This window comes from Camellia sinensis, chromosome 11, assembly GCF_055761805.1.
Source record: "Camellia sinensis isolate YWXY chromosome 11, ASM5576180v1, whole genome shotgun sequence".
Taxonomy (NCBI): Eukaryota; Viridiplantae; Streptophyta; class Magnoliopsida; order Ericales; family Theaceae; genus Camellia; species Camellia sinensis.
This window is the reverse complement of record NC_138971.1, coordinates 159,691,693-159,708,854: the sequence shown is the minus strand read 5'-3', so window position 1 is coordinate 159,708,854 and position 17,162 is coordinate 159,691,693. Positions and strand designations below refer to the sequence as shown.

Below are 17,162 nucleotides of genomic sequence, written 5' to 3'. Positions count from 1 at the left end.
ATTTGTAGCTTTTCTTATTACCTAACCCGTAAGCCAAAGGTCCTCACTTGTTTAAGTTAATAATTTTAAAAATTATAATCATAAAAAATTAACTTGTTAGTAATATCAAATGGAGTATTAATATCAATTCTGCAATGCTCGTTTTGATGGATTTATAAGCTTTTAAATTTATTATAAATTGTTTAAAATTTATGTTACATACATTATAATAACTAACAATGAATTATGTTGCTATCAATTGTTTTGTTAAATATGTTATTTATTTTTAATACATGTGCATTGACTATTTTGAAAAAAACTTTAACCTATTTTGAGAAGTAAGTTAAAAACTTTCGATTATTATTTTTACTTTATTTTTAAAAAAATATGTAAAAAAATAAAGATCGATGTAACTTAAAAAAATTAAAAAGTTGACTTTTAATTCAAAAGAAAACAAGGGCACTTTAATTTATTTATTTTTGCTTGAAATAGTAAAACTCAGCTCTGATATATACTTTTGAAATTTTTATTTTTATTAACTTACTCAATGGTATTTGAAACAATTTCAAAAGGAAAAACAATGAAAAATAAAATAACATAATTTTCACATATTTTTTAGGGCAAATTACATATACACCCCTCGAGGTTTGGCTAAATTACAGATGCCCCCCTGAGGTTTGAGAAATTACGAATTCTCCCCTGAATGCTATATTTGCATAAGAAATTAGGGGGTAATTTGTTATGAAATATAAACCTCAGGGGGCAAATTGTTATGAAAATACAAACCTCAGGGGGCGGGATGTAATTTCTGAAACCTCAGGGGATAATCTGTAATTTAGCCAAACCTCGAGGGGTGTATATGTAATTTGCCCTATTTTTTATGGGTACCCATTTTTATTTTATTATGATTGTTTCTAACAGTTTGGAAGAGAATTTATTACTATAGACTAAAATAAGATATTTTCATAAAAGGGCTAATTACACTAGGACACTCAACTTTTAACAAATATCACTTTATCCCTATCACGTATCAACTCTACATATTGACCTCTAAACTGTAAAAATTGTACAAATAAAATAGTCCAAAAGGGGTCAACAATGGGTGAAAGTAATACTTTTATACCTACACAGATCTAAATGTACAAATTCATAAGTACAATAATAAAATGATATCACTAATAATTGAGGGAATCTTATAAATAACCCTTTCTAACATCAATTTTTGAATATTTCTTCCAAGAATAAAAAACAGTCCTCAACAAATTCAAAATACAAAAATACTCAAGACTCACAAGTTAAAATTCTCGTAAATTTCTAAACTCAACTCCAAGAAAATGATACAAAGTGTAAATCATTGAAATTTCTAAAGATCACTAGGTGTTCAGAATTAATCACAAAATAAAAGAAGAAAGCAAATGCTTATGTTTCTATTAAATTCATTTAATTTCTAAGTTACAAGGTGAACTGCAAGCATTACAACTAAAAAAGAGGAGGTAAGAAGGGCCACATATAATGTTATAACCAAAAAAACACACATAAAAAGATGTATATCATATATCGGTCAAAATTAGAGATGAGACAATCACAACATATGCTAGAAAGAAGAAAAAGGCTATCTGAATGAAGAATTTTGGATTTTCTCTCATGTTTGGAGATGTAACCGCCCTGCAAACCAGAAACCATTCATTTGGTCAAACTTCAAAGATGAATGAATCTGAGTTGTTTAATAGATTTTGTGGGAATTCATTCAGATACAAGAAATTACCTAGCAATGCGTTGAGAAAGCCGGTGGAAGGGCAAACTTTGAATAAAGACAATGCCCGGTCCTGTAAGAATGGCCGTCACTAGATTGTCTCCCTGCAATTTCAAAACCACAAGTAATGGACACATGGTTTCAAGAAAGGAGGGGAAAAAAAATAATAATGCACAATCAGGAATTCATCTCTTTAGAGGAAGTGATCAACACAAATGCAAACAAATTTTAGTGAAGATGTATTTGAGTTTCAAATAATGCTAAGAACAAATATCTAATTAATTACAATCAGTTCAGGTTCACTATATCTGATTTACATTTCAAACTACGGTGTACGTTGAGGCCATCAGAGATAGGACCCAAGGGTTCAAATTCCATTTTCCATCAAGAAAGCAAAATACTACCTATGCATGTTTCTAATAAGACTAGAACTACATAAAAGCGTGATTGCACAATAACAAGCGAGAGAAAGAAGTATGTACAAAAAATAATTACTAAAGAAACAGAAGTTACTTACCCCAAAAACCACCCTTCTCATTGGACCATTATATTTGACCTGAACATTGACTGTTGCAGATAGAGCCACAATGCAAGAAACATCCACGGCAAGTATTTCACCCACCTCAAGATTTTTCTGTACAACTAAAAAAGGAAAAGACATCCCATAATTATTCTCTGGAAGATTGTATAAAAAAAAACTCTTAAATCACAGCATAACAATAATTTTAAAGTGTTACGAGTACAAATCACTTGAGGAAGGAATGTTAATCTAACGCTCCGTTTGTTTGGGCAGAAAACATTTTTTACAGAAATTTTTTTTCCTAGAAAATATTTTTTGGAGAAAATTTTTTTCTATGTTTGGTGGTGGTGTAACAAAGGTGGAAGTGGAGGTGGTGGGGGGACGGTGGCGGTGATAGTAACAGTGATGGTGGCCGTGACCGTGGTGATGGTGGTGTGGTGACATCGGTAAAATTTTAGTTCGGAAAAAGTTTTCTGCCTTCTAAAAGTGAAAAACGTTTTCTGGCCAAATAGGCTTGTTTTCCATTGACCATAGATAATGTTTTCTGTTGACTTTTGTTTTCCATTATACTAAACACCAGAAAATATGAAAAACATTTTCCAAAAAATGTTTTCCGCTCAAACAAACGGAGCATAAAAGGCAACATGCACAGAAAAATCTTACATTAAGATTCCAGAACAGGCAGCAAGGTTATTGAAACCACAAGAGAAGAGTTATAATGCAAATCTAAGCCAGATTCAAGTTATTGAAACCACAAGAGAAGAGTTATAATTCAACTAACAGTGTTGAAAAACTTAATACCAGATCCACCAGCAACTATGAATGCAAGCCCTTGGCCAGATAGCTTCTGTCTCAAGAATCCCTACAAATGACATAAACAAATCCATCAAAGGAATGAACACATTCAAATAGAAGATGCAATATGCATAATCATCAACAGTAGGAAATTAAGCAACATAAAGTTCAAGGCTGTCCCGCCATCTCACCTCAGCACCAGCAATGACGTTATGTGCCCTCTGATCAACTGTATTAGTGACTTTCACATCATTGATGGAGCAAAGGTATGCATCTGGCTACAGAACAATATTATCAAAGTCAGATATGAATTTCTAACTGATGATATTTAAGGAAAAGACAACAAAAAATTCTGGATAGAATTTAGTTATTGAGTTAACAAAAAAGAAATAATATCCAGCGGACCGCTGCAATGGAAAAGACACAAGAGCAAGGAATTTCAAACAATTTCCTAGCATAATAAAAGAGAAAAAAAAACAATATATTAGTAGTACCTGGCACAAAAGTTCACCACCAAACATTGCTAAATCAATCTACAAAAATAAAATAAATTTAAATCAAAAGCACATTATAAGGAATCGTTTGTAATCTCTGTTGATGAATTCAGAATCACAATCAATAGCTAAATTTAGAAAGAAAGAAAAAGCGGGGAGGAAAAAAGGCCTAACAACACAAATTCTGGCATGATACAAACCGGTAGAATTCTGGCTAAAGATGGTGCAGCAATTCCAACAAATCCATCACTTGAGCCAGTATTGAGAAGAACCATGCTAGTCACACTCTTGCCAAAAAGCCACTGCCACATACCTGCTTCATTTTCAGGGACATAAACATTTTCCATTTGTATAGACCCAGACATGTAACACATGGAACCTGCAGACCAATCATATATCATTCCACACATGATTGTCAGTGGAAATAACAAATAAAAAATGGTTTAAAATGTGAAAACGGATGAAATCATATCAAAATTAAACAGTTTTAAAATGCAGACATACTGCAATCCACGACCAAGATCTAATAAGAATATAGTGAACCTTGAAAAGCTCCCCAAGTATCAACCATATACTAATTTAGTCATACCATTCTCAACTCAGCCAATTCCTGCACACTAGATGTATCCTAGCGTAATGACCAGCAGCTTACCCTTCATCCACAGCTTCAAATCACATGCACTAAGACCTGAGCTCAACCAGGTTCAAAGGCTGAACCATCATAGCTGATCAATCACAACTGTGATAGCGAGTGATAAGCAACCTGATACTCCTACTCACATCCAATATCCTATGTGATCATATAAAACATACCTAAAAGAATACTACACAATCACAAGTCTTGCTGACAAAAGGTGTAGCTCCATGCCGTTATTACGCAACATTTTGGACTAGAGTAATGATCAGCAGCTTACCCTTCATCCACAGCTTCAAATCACATGTACTGAACTCAACCAGGTTCGAAGGCTGAACCATCATAGCTGATCAATCACAAATGTGATAGCGAGTGATAAGCAACCTGATACTCCTACTCCTATCCCAATATCCTATGTGATCATATAAAAGATACCTAAAAGATGGCTACACAATTACACAATCACAAGTCTTACTGACAATGTTATTACGTAACATTTTGGAACAACCAGAGGTAGAGTTAGTGGAACCTTTGGAGGAAAGCTATCTTGGAAGAGTGACTTCATTAAAGTCCTGTACTGTCAAAGCACTCTTACTGGTAAAAGTCCCCAGAATTATAGCCAAGTCATGTCACATCCTTCAAAATTGGTCATCAATTATAATCTTATTAATCCAATGGTTTTCTCTTGCTTGGTCTACTAGAATAATAAGAAATATAATTACAACCTATGAAGCACAGATACCTCTCTGGAGGTCGCGTACAGGTGTCCAACATGTGTCAGACACAGACACGCAGGGACACTTTGGACACACTACAGACACGTTGGGACACAGTGAGGACACATTGAGGACAAACTAAGGACACTCTAGGGACACGTTAAGGACACATTGAGTACTATTTTTTTCAAAAAATAATTAAAATTTTTAATTTTTTTAACTAAAATAACATATCGAAAGTTGATAAATTTAATAAAATTAAATATTTGACATAAAATACATATTAAATATTTAAAAATATAAAAATATATGCTTTGAACGTGTCCCCAATGTGTTGTGCCTTGAATTTTTTGAAAATTTATGTGTTCACGTGTCCATGTCGTGTCACATATCCGTACTTCTTAAATTACAACACAAGGTCTTCAAATACTAATATATTTATCCATGTCTATTGAAAAACTAACAATCCTTTAATTACACAGCATTTCACTTTGTACTGTTCAAAATAATTACATGAACATTTCAAAATGAATCAAATACTCGTGTCGGACATCTAACCCTTGGACAAGGGTGTGAGCCAGAAAACCCAAATAGGCCTCCTAGCTTTCTTCACATAGGATAAACTAACAAGGGATATAATGCACTGTCACATTATATTGATAATACGGAATAAACAACTCGAAAGTGTTGTGAAGACCAGACAACTTCGATAGACGAAACTTGCCCCAAAAAAAAAACATCTAACTTCTACACCACTGACAACAAAAATGAACAATGTATATAAGCATAATTGGTATCATTACGTATAGTAAAACTCTTGTCCTCAAGGCCTTCTGGCATAACAACAATGATCTTGAATAGTAATAATGACCATATGGTTATGTTGTTGCCCAACAAAGAAGAAACAAAATTTAAAATTTATCATATAGATGTAAACTAAATATCGAAAAGGATGTAGGCATGCAAACAAAGTTGATTATTCAGAAGCACTTTTTATAGAAGTGACTCCAAACAGGTAGGCAACCCATGTTCACGAACAGGGCTAAAAATGAACAGAACCGTTCGTGAACAGGCTCAGGCTCAGGCTCAGGCTCAGGCTCGAGCTCAACTTAGTAAGAGCTCGTTCAAATTCGGTTTGTTATTTTTTTTTTTTTTGCATTTGAGCTCGAGCTTGAGCTCGTTAAATTTTTAATAAACAAGCCCAAACATTCTAAAACTCGGCTCGTAAACTTGACTTGTTAGCTGGTTCGTTTAATATTTATTATTTATATATTAAATAATATAAAAATATGTATAAAAAATAAGATAAATATGTTATTTATATATTTAAAAAATATAAATGTAAATAGTAGTTAACTATATATAGTACATTTATATAATAGTGGTAACAGATATTATTATTTTGATAAAAATATTGACTTTTTTTTTTTCAGAAAGTTTATATATATTGCATATATAATTGTATAATCAAAGTTTTTATTGTAACTTTAATACGCAAGTATGAATTTATAAATTTTTTGACTCATTAAGGCTCATGAACAGGCTCAAGCTCGAGTCAAGCCAAAGCCAACTCGACTCGAGCTCAGTTCGTTAAATTTTTATTGAACTCGAGTTCGAGTTCGAGTTCGAGTTCGTTAAAATCTTAATAAACAAGCTCGAACATACTAAGGCAAGGCTTGGCTCGGCTTGGCTCGGCTCGGCTCGGCTCGGCTCGGCTTGTTTGCAGCCCTAGTCACGAATAGTAACAATAGATCACATTAAGCCATATGGACAAACCCATGGCAAATCAACTCACCAGGCTTTGCAATAACCTTTTCTTGTGGCTTCAACATAATCTGAAAACAAACCAACAGCAAAATTATAAATACTAAATAAATTTTAAAAAAAATAATAATAATAATAATAATTTTTGGTTTTTTAATTTGGGGGTAGGGGGAGGTTGTTGGGGTTAATGAGCACTATTAATACCTGAACTATCTGAGCTTCGCCACCCAAAATCTGAAAAGGTATCACAGCATCTTGTGGACTCTACAATACATTATCCATATGAGTTAACCCAGGATAGAAAAAATAAGCAAGGATTAATGTAGGCTGTATAGAACTTTTGAAATTTAAGATGGAAGAAAAAAGATGCTCCTTTTTTTTTTTAAATCTACTGCAGCTTTCAATGAATGAGAAACCAAGGCAGATTTGGGCTTCATTTATTGTTTGTTGTTTAATTATTAACAAATAGAAAGAACAAAAAGAAAATCACCCAAAATGGGGTGGGGGGAATTGATGACTTTACTAGATTACTATGTATAGTACTCCAAATGCTTAAGTTTGTGAACGTACAACTCAGGCCAACAATGTAGACAAGGGCAATCACCAGAAACTCCCAACTTCAGAAACGTTAACATAGGTTTTTGATAAAAAAAAAAAATGTCCATGCCTCACTTCCAATTTGGCGTTGCTTATTTATTTATTTATTTTCCACACAAGTGTGAGACAAGAGTAACATTATTTTTAGATAATCAACCAGATAAAAATAATTTAAAAATTGTATAAGGTGCATCTGCTATCTCTACTCCATCAATATACATGAGTCATTGTTTGGTGCAACGAATAAAACCTCAAACTGCCACAGTGCCAAGTATGAGAAGCTGAGAACACCAATTCAAGTTAGGGCAACCACTTTGTGCAGACAAGACTAAATGTTACATCTGCATCAAGTTCATCCTACCCACCAAAATCGGGGAACCAAGACTGAGTACTCAACCTTTGAATTACGTATTGGTATGCACATTCTGAAACATGGTATCCTTTTGTTCCAAAATGGAAAATTTAGTGATCCAAAGCGATCCCAGAAGTTTTTTCTAATATATTTCTTTAAATGTTACCTTAGGAGAAAAAAAATCAAATATTATTAACTAAAATCTAAGGTGAGTTAGGTTTTGACGACACAAAATCATCAAAAAATGAGAAGAAAAAAAAAAACATTTTATTGGATGCCTAATAAACCAAACCAAGCCTTAAGTCCAATTAAATAGGGTTGTTACATGAATCATTCTTCTCCACGCAGCATTGGATGCCTAATAGTTAAAAGAAAATTACTTTAGAAGTATCTTAAATTCTTAAGTGTAATATAGACAAGTCTACCCTTATCGTACCACATTTTAGAGTACGTGGCGTACCACATTCCCATACCCGTTCCCGTTCGCGTTCCCGTTCCACGTACCGCAAAGATCCACGCTCTAGGTAACATAGGGCAAGAGAATAAACTATTTTCCTCGTCTTACTAAAAAGGCTAATTTGCTTTTTGCTAACTCTGTTGCAGTTTCACATTCAATTTCCAATATAGGCACTCCTCCCCTCAATGTAATTATCAAATGAAATCTTATGCTAAATTTATTTGATATATATTGTGACCTTAAACGTCCCATATAATGAAATATGGTCATCAATTTTCATCCATTATGGATACTCTTAGTATTATAGAGTTCTAACATTTTTTCATTTATTGTTCAAATTTATTTTAACAAAAGAACTAATCTCAAGATGAAAAGTACATTGTTTTTAAAAATCTCATCATGAAATTGATCTTTATTTTTTCCATTTTACAATTTCTCTTATAGGTATTGGCCTAGTGGTCAAGGCCCGAGTTCTGGGGTGTGCTGTCTTCATAGTCTCAGGTTTGAAACCTCCTATGTGCAAATAATTTCTTTGAGCCAATCCATACAGGAACTTGCCCCGACTTTTATTTTCCCCCACTAGTGGATGGTGGGATTGGTCTCCCGAATTAGTTGGTCCATACGGCCATATACATTCCCTTATAGCCTTTTTCTACTTATGCTTCCCCAATACTCTCTCTCAGCTAGTGGACAGTGTGATTGGTTCCCAGATAAGTTGGTCCTTATGCCGGATACTGAGTTATGAAACAAAAAAACAAAAACAAAAAACCTTCACTTGTAGCCATTTTCTACTTATTCTTCCCCAATACTCTCTCTGTTTCCTGCTCCTCCATTTCTACTCTTTTCTTCATGCAATAGACGAAATACAACGAATTATACCCCATCAGTTTACCTTTCTGATCTTACTAAATTATAAATCAATTAAGTTCCTTGAAGAAGAACAAAAAAAGAGATAATTGCATTGTTTAAAGGTTACAAGTGCCAATTAAGTGTACTGTTGAAATGCAATTATCTTCCACAAAGCAAGTCTATCATCATCCATTCTACTCTTAATTAAACCGTCCTGATCCTCCCCACATTTTAACCTCCGTCAAACATCCTCACCATCTCCATCGAACCAATTGAGTGGAGCTTTTGCTCTCTCCAGTCCCCGCCAAAAAAATAAACTCAAGCTCAAAATTTTCAATTTCCCTATGTTTCCAACCTTTTTTTTCTCAGAAGCCAAACATATACATACACATACATAGCAACTGGATCAGCTATAAAATTGTGAAAAACCCTAATTTTGGAGATAACTATATAGAGAGAAAGAGAAGAAAAAAAAAAGAGTACCTGATAAACGTAAGGTTGAAAAGGCGTTGAAAAGAAAGGAGCGGCCATGGCGGAGAGAGAGAGGTGTCGATCGGAGCAGAAATCGAAGAGCACTGAGATCAAGACACCATGACAGAGATCTGAGTGCTGGAGAGATTTTCAGATCGCGAAATCGCAAAACGCACCGAATTCAAGTGACAAAATCCACAATCCACAATAAAATATATATATATATATTTGAACGATTCCTTTATTAGCACAGAGAGCAAGGGGTTTTGTGAATTGTTTTCATAAAAAAATTTGTGCTTTTATGGTTAGTTTATCATAAGGTCGACTACTTGTTAATACACGTCAGCAAAGTATTTGACGTGGAATATTGTTATTCGTTGTAATTCGTCGTTTTACGTGGTCCGAAAGCAAACCATGACGTGGAATATTGTTATTCGTTGTTTTGAAAAATCACGTAATCGTATTTTCCACTAATAACAATGATTGAGACTCAATTTTGGGAATTCTAGGGCCATTTTCAATGGTTTATCATATACATTATCAAATTAAAAAGGTACATATTTTTTTGTGTTTCAATGGTTTTATTAAAATAATATCAAATTAAAAATATCTCAAAATTTTTACCAAATTGAATATATCTTGCACTTTTCAATAATTTATTATGTATGGTCATTGAGTGTGGACTCACTGAACAACCGGTCGGACATCCTTCCAAATGACCACCTCAAGTAAATTTTATGAAAATTTTACACTGAGAGGTCGACTCTCTCTGTAACCAAAACAAGCATGTTCTCTAACTCTGATCTAAATATATTTGGATCAATTCTCTCTCTCTCTGTCAAACATTTAGATTCAATCACTTATTTCTGATTTGGGATTTGCTTAAATAGGTAATCTTGTTGGTTTTCATTCACCATTTCTCGTTTTTCTTTCCATGTATTTACAAGAAAATCATCAATTTGGTCTTTTAGAATAAAATCATATGCGTATGCCCTCTTTCTGATCTGGGTTTTGTTGAAGAGATATGTTGCAAAAATGGGTGGTTGTATCAGTAAGAAAAATGTTTCGGAACCGAGTGTCAATGGGTATAGATCAGGAAGAGGTAATGGTAATGAACATCACCAAGGCTACCAATAAACCAATTGTTTCAGAACCAAGTTTTTTTTTTTTTTTTGCATTGACTGGTCGACCAGTCAATCGACTGGTGATTTGATGAAAAGTCAAATTTCTCCGTTGGAGTAGGCGACATCATATAGAGGAATTTGTCTTTTTTTTCTCAAATTTGATGAAAATTCTGATGAACCATTAGAGATACCCTTATGATTCTCAAAATGATCTGGATTACTCATGTGAGTGAGATAGGGGGAAAAAATAAAAAATAAAAATTTGAATGGTTCAGATTATTTTGGGATCATGAATATCTCCAAAATTGGGGGTTTTAATCATTTTTGTTTCACTAATCATAATTTATTATATTATATTTTCTTATATTTTTTAATCATTTTATATAAATTCGTAAACTTTATTATTTTCACCAATTATAACATCGTTGGGATACCATGTGATGATACCTTAAAACTAACCGATAAATTTTCCCTTCACAGTGTGTGCGCTGCCTGATCCCTCCTCCTTATTCAAAGTTTTTGTTTTTGAGAAATTATATAAAAACAATTTGGTGGTGCTCAATATATCAATTGGTATATTTATATGTCATGATATTATTATTTTAAAATTATAATTTTACATATTATATAAATTACAAATATTTAGAATTTCTAAAATTATATCATATCATCCGTTAGTATACTAATTGATATACTAATTCGTGCATATAGTATTATTCAAAACTATTTGAGGGTTTTATCCAGTAATAAATTAAATCTTAATTTTTTAATTATTTTAATTTTAAAATAGTATTAATTCTCATCATTATAAGTTATAATTAACCAAACATGAATAATTTAGATAATTTAATTATTTTTTTGTAGTTGGTGTTGAACAACAACGGTTGCTATGGAACAAAGAGAGAAGGAGAAGGTAGCAATGAGTTGGACAGTTTAGACAATTAACTTACTTTTTGTCATTGATGTTAAATGGCAACCGTGACTATGGAACGGTGAAAAGAAAAAGTAAGGAGTAGTAGTGGGTTAGGGAATGGCAGAAGTAACAATGTGCGAGAAAAGAGATGAATAAATGACAGCTAATTGGAGAAAATTAGGGGTAATGATAGACGAGAATAAAGATACAATTTCTATTGGTAGCTCGAAAACAGGATGATTCAAATGGCCTGAGTCTAAAATGACGTCATTTTGAAATTATTATTATTTTTTTTTTTCTTTTTTTCTCTTTGAAGATGAAGAACACAGAGAGAGAAGAGGAAGTTGGGAAACGCATCATCTTCATCAACACATCATCATCATCAGTAACAATATCTTCATCAACATCAATACATCATCATGATCAACAACATCTTCATCAACATCATCATCATCAACAACAACAACATCTTCATCAACATCATTGTACCAATCCGAAAATTTAAGTTGTCCCTTAAATTTTATACTAGTTTTATGATTGTATGTGATCATATATTATTAAATAAATAATAATAAATACAGAATCCAATTTGGCATTAGATTTTCAAATATGGGATTAATTAGGGATTATTATATGGGGCTAAATTAATATAAATATAAAATTATAATACTAGTTGAGCCAAATTAAAGTTAAATATAGTAAATAAATAAATACAAAAGTAAGAGTAAATAAATAAATAAATAAATAAATAATAATAATAGTGGGTGTGACAATAAAATAAATAATTAATTTTTTGTGAGTATATGATAAAGTATCATTTAATTAGAAATTAATTTGTTTATATAATTATATTAAGAAATTGGATTAAAATATAATTATCTTAAATATTTATTAAGATAAGCTATAATCCATGGTTATAATGAATCAAATCTAGGTGGGTTATGAAGAAGGATTCGAGATCAGTAAGATCGGCCACGTGTCGGCCAGAGGACGCTTGTGCTTCCCTATAAATGGGGAAGAATGGATTAAAAGCCATGGAGTTGCTAAAGAAAATAAAAAAGAGAGAGAGGCACGGAAATTACTGAAGTAGGTATTTATAATGGGAAGGTTGTGATAGTGAAAGAAAGGTTAAGAGTCAATTTTAAAGTGAGTTATATTACATATTGAATTATCATGATATATTTTACGTATGTTTTGACTTACCATATTTATGTTATACAAGTTATGTTTTATAAATTATATTAATATTTCAATTACGTGAATTAATTTTCGAAATCTATTTGTTAAAATGAAACCCATGAATATGTTTGTTTGTATTTTAAAGAATATTTGACTATGATCTTATATACCACCACGAGAGTCTCACGTCTTGGGAGACTTAAATAACTATTGGCTTCTGTTTGGTCACTTTGTAACGCTCTATTGTCATGGATCTATTGAGCTCTGTTCTGTGCGAAGCAAAGTGCTACGCGGAGATAAGTGCTACACTATTGTAGGAGTCACCTCTATAATCCGTATGAGTCACCTCTTGAATCCGTACCTCTGTTCTGACTGTTACTCCTGTGACATCTGTTCTGTTCGATACTGTGGTTATGATTACTTATTTACATAATTTCAGTTTTACTACTTAAATGATTATTTGTTCAGACTAAGTTATTTTAAATATTTTAGTTACATAACTATCCATGGTTATTTTGTTTCTCTTATACTCTTGGCATAATATTTCTCATTCTGCCATATGCTTATAGCTGTTTACCAATTTTCAGGAAACAATGCAATTCAAAAATAATTTTTGGAAAGTTCTGCCATATGCTTATAGTTGTTTACCAATTTTCAGGAAACAATGCAATTCAAAAATAGTTTTTGGAAAGTCTTAGACGCAGAACTGCGGAATAGACACACACAGCAATTTTATGATATTTTTATATGTAAATATCGACCTTTTTGGTCAATAAATTTTGTAATAAAAATAGAAACTCCGATAATTATTTATTTAGGTACCCTCGTTTAAATATTATTTTCGCTCACGTTTATTAATTTGTTTAAGAATTGGTCGGAGGTAACCTTAGTTACTGGCCATCACGATACTTAACCATTGGGTACGGGGAGCGGGTCATGACAATCATCATCACAACATCATCAGCAACATCATCATCATCATCAACATCAACATCCATCGATTTTGTGAAATCCATATCCATCGATTTCGATGAAATCGATCGATTTCAAACCCTGAAAAAAAAAAAAGAAAAAGAAGAAAAAAAAAAAAAAAAAAAACTCAATGGAGTCTCTGGTGGAGCTCTCTCTCTTTCTTTTCTTTTCCTCTCTTTTCTCTCTCTTTCTCTTCCTCTCTCTTTGTCCCTTTGTTTGTCCCTCTGCCCTTCAGAGATCTATTAGAGAAAAGAAAAAAAAAATGTCCAAAACGATGTCATTTTGGACAGTCAGGCCATTCGAGGCGAAAAATTTTCAAGCTACGAATCATTTTTGATAAAGATAGAAGGGGGCTGTCAACAGTGGCTATGCAATGGGATAGGAAGGAGAGATGTAGCAGTGAGTTAGAGCATGGGAGCAGTACCAATGTACAGAAAAAATAGATGAAGGGATTGTAGTGAATTTGAGAAAATGAGAGGTAATGATAGAGGACCGTCAAGACGGAAGAGGGCTGCCAACAATAATCAAAGAAGAAAGTAATTAAATTGTCTAAATAATCACTTCCCCATTAATTATAATTAACGAATATAAACAGATTGTTAAAATTTACATCATTTTAAACATTCAAGATTTAAATTGAAATAATAAAAATGTTAAAGAGTTTTGATTTGTTAAAAAAAAAAAAAAAAGTGTTAGAGAAAGTGGCAATACTTTAACCTAACATCTTTGGTTTTATTTATACTTATTTGAATTATCACTACAAAAAAATTGACTTTTTGCGACGGTAAAATACCGTCGCTAATACTCCTAATGCCATCGCTAATACTCCTAATGCCGTCGTTAATACTTTTTGCGACGGCAAGAGGGGGGTCGCAACTGCAGGGGTTGCAAAAGAGTTTTTGCGACGGTAAGTGTCGTCGCTAATGTTTTGCGACGGCATTTTTTACCTTTTGCGACGGCACCGTGCAGTCGCTAATAACGTTTGAAATTTCTTGACTTTTTTGCGACGGCCCTATTTTACCGTCGCTAAAAATGTTATTTGAGGCGGCAAAAAATACCGTCGCTAATAGTCTTTTTTTTTAAAAAAAAAACACTATTTTTTGCGACGGTGTGGTGCTGTCGCAGAAAGTATAAAAAATATGAAATTTTCTATTTTTTGCGACAGTGTAATACCGTCGCAAAAAATATTAAAAAATAATAAAATTTCTATTTTTTGCGACAGTATAATGTCGTCGCAAAAAGTAAAACCTATAACAAAATTAATAAAAATATTAAAAATTTCTATTTTTTCCGACGGTGGTGCCGTCTCTCACTCTCTAAGAGCTGATTATTTACATTCCATTCACAAAAACATCATAACAGAAAATAAAAATAAAAATTGATCAAACCATCAAATTCAATATTTTACAAAGAATAATTGAACTGTACATGTTCATAAAAGCATATTTAAATTATAAAATTCACCCAAATCCTAAAAAAAAAATAAAATAATAAAATAAAATCTAAAATTCACCAATCAGCACATTGGATATTTAAATGCTCTTACAAAAAATAAAAAATTTCCAACAATATCTCAATTTTGAGCCTATTTCAAAAATCAAGCTGCAAATTCCTTACTTCTAGAATCAGATCTTCCCCTCGGCAAAATTTATCCTTTTGACCTACAAATAAATAGATAACAGTTGCAAATTATAATCTTTTGGAGAAACCAACTATTTAAACACCAGGAATGAAGACTATGAAAACTGTGAAAAGAACACTTACGTTGTCATCAGGAACAACTGCATATCTCTCAATTGGAGAAACCAAAGCTTTCCCTGCTCACAAATAATAATAATAATAATAATAATAATAATAATAATAATAATAATAATAACAACAATAACAATGGAATTCAATGTAGTCCAAAATAGTGTAATAAACTCTTATTGTAATATACCTGGGGAATTTTTTCATGTCTGATGGGAGTGGGAAGGGTTGGACTTAAAGGGTTCCTACCTGTCTTGGATTGTAGAATACACAAATTTATTTGTAGGAACTCACATGTAGAGGGTCCATCATAAAGAATTGTGAGAAGAATACTAATATGTGATTACAATTAACTCTATATATGGTAGTTAATCAGGTGTAACGAGCCAAATTCAGTGGCCAATAACTTCAGACTAAATATAGACATTGTGACATTCTGCGACCTCTTAGTTTGGAATCACCGACTAACAATTTAGTCGCCAAAATGTAAGGAATTCCCGACCAATGATTTCAGTCGCAAAAGTGTAGAATTTGCCGACCAATTTTTTAGTCGCCAAATCTCTTTTCTTTTTTTTTTGAAAACAATCAATTCTTGTTTATAAACATTCAATCCAATATCGAACAAAATTCATTCAACCCAACCACAATTAAGGAACAATAACATTTAAAAAAAAAAAAAAGCTTAGGAACAATCATTAACAAATTTCTTTTCTTGTAACTTCACTAAATCATCAAACACTAAAATAGTTTCCATCTACTAGTCTTATATGCAACTGATTCAATTGGGCAGAGTTCAGTTGTAATTTTTACCCCATGGAATGATTGCAATTACACAAAACAGTTTTCACTGCAGGGAACAGATCTAAATAGAAAAAAAAACCACTCAAAAAAAAATAGAAAAAAATTTCAACCACTCAAAAAAACATGCATGGCATTTTAACGGATATGATAACCAAACCAAATTAAGGCTTATGTCCCAGTCAAGTAGGGTCGGCTACATGGATCTTTTTTCACCACTGTGTCATATTAAAGACTATATGCTTAGTTGATTTTTTTTTTTTTACTAAGACGTCCCATGTCTATTTAGGTCTTCCCCTCCTCACAACATTTACATTTATAGTGATTACATCACTCTTCCTTACAATTGAATCCATAGGTCTTTGTTATACATGACTAAATCATCTTAGCATCTTCTCTCTCAACTTATTTTCAACTGATAGTACTCCTACCATTTCGCGCATATATTCATTTCTAATCCTATCTTTCACACATCCATCAGTAATCAATTTAAAGAAGATGATGACAAGGTAAAATTTTATTAAATTTGGATGATCAGATAAGGCAACAGCAACATTCACCAATCAGCATCATGGCAGAATTTGTGCATTGACAGACACATTTGAGACTACTACATTTCCTTATCTTGGAAAAGTAAGAATTAATTTTTCAGTCAGCCCAACTAGCATGTGGATGCCAAAGCTTTGCTCATGCCCACATAGCATATGCATCATTTTGGTACTATTTTCAGATTGTCTACACCAAAACCAAAATAAAACCATCAAAACAGTCATCAAAAGAAGGTTGGTGTTACATACATCAATTATAGTTATAATAGCATCTGAAAGCAGCAGAGGTCCAACTGACGCATCATCTGTTGTTAAAGTCAACCTTGATGCTAAGTCATCTTTTGAGAGGGTTTCAACCTGCATGATATTTGAACAGTGCAATGTAAGAATAACATAAAGCAACTTCTTCCGTTTGGTGAATAGACTCTGCAGTTGACAGGATGTGAAATGAAGATGGCAAGTCATAAATGCAATGGCTCATTTAGCCCTCTTCTAAGT

At 32.5% G+C, this 17,162-nt stretch overlaps 1 protein-coding gene and 1 long non-coding RNA gene across 2 annotated transcripts; both read right to left on the bottom strand.

The window, feature by feature from the left end:
* Positions 1-1,378: 1,378 nt before the first annotated feature.
* On the bottom strand, positions 1,379-9,708 carry LOC114299579 (Tryptophan RNA-binding attenuator protein-like protein). The gene is made up of 10 exons (XM_028244354.2): positions 9,394-9,708; positions 6,860-6,919; positions 6,687-6,726; positions 3,742-3,920; positions 3,542-3,580; positions 3,239-3,325; positions 3,054-3,114; positions 2,250-2,374; positions 1,745-1,836; positions 1,379-1,644 (listed from the first exon to the last, which is right to left on the bottom strand). The coding sequence occupies exons 1-10, from the start codon at positions 9,439-9,441 to the stop codon at positions 1,530-1,532; spliced, it is 846 nt and encodes a 281-aa protein (XP_028100155.2). The 5' UTR covers positions 9,442-9,708; the 3' UTR covers positions 1,379-1,529.
* Positions 9,709-14,574: 4,866 nt separating this feature from the next.
* On the bottom strand, positions 14,575-15,799 carry LOC145802965 (uncharacterized). The gene is made up of 3 exons (XR_014344860.1): positions 15,509-15,799; positions 15,334-15,386; positions 14,575-15,230 (listed from the first exon to the last, which is right to left on the bottom strand). It is a non-coding gene; the product is annotated as an uncharacterized LOC145802965 (long non-coding RNA).
* Between the last annotated feature and the right edge of the window lie 1,363 nt (positions 15,800-17,162).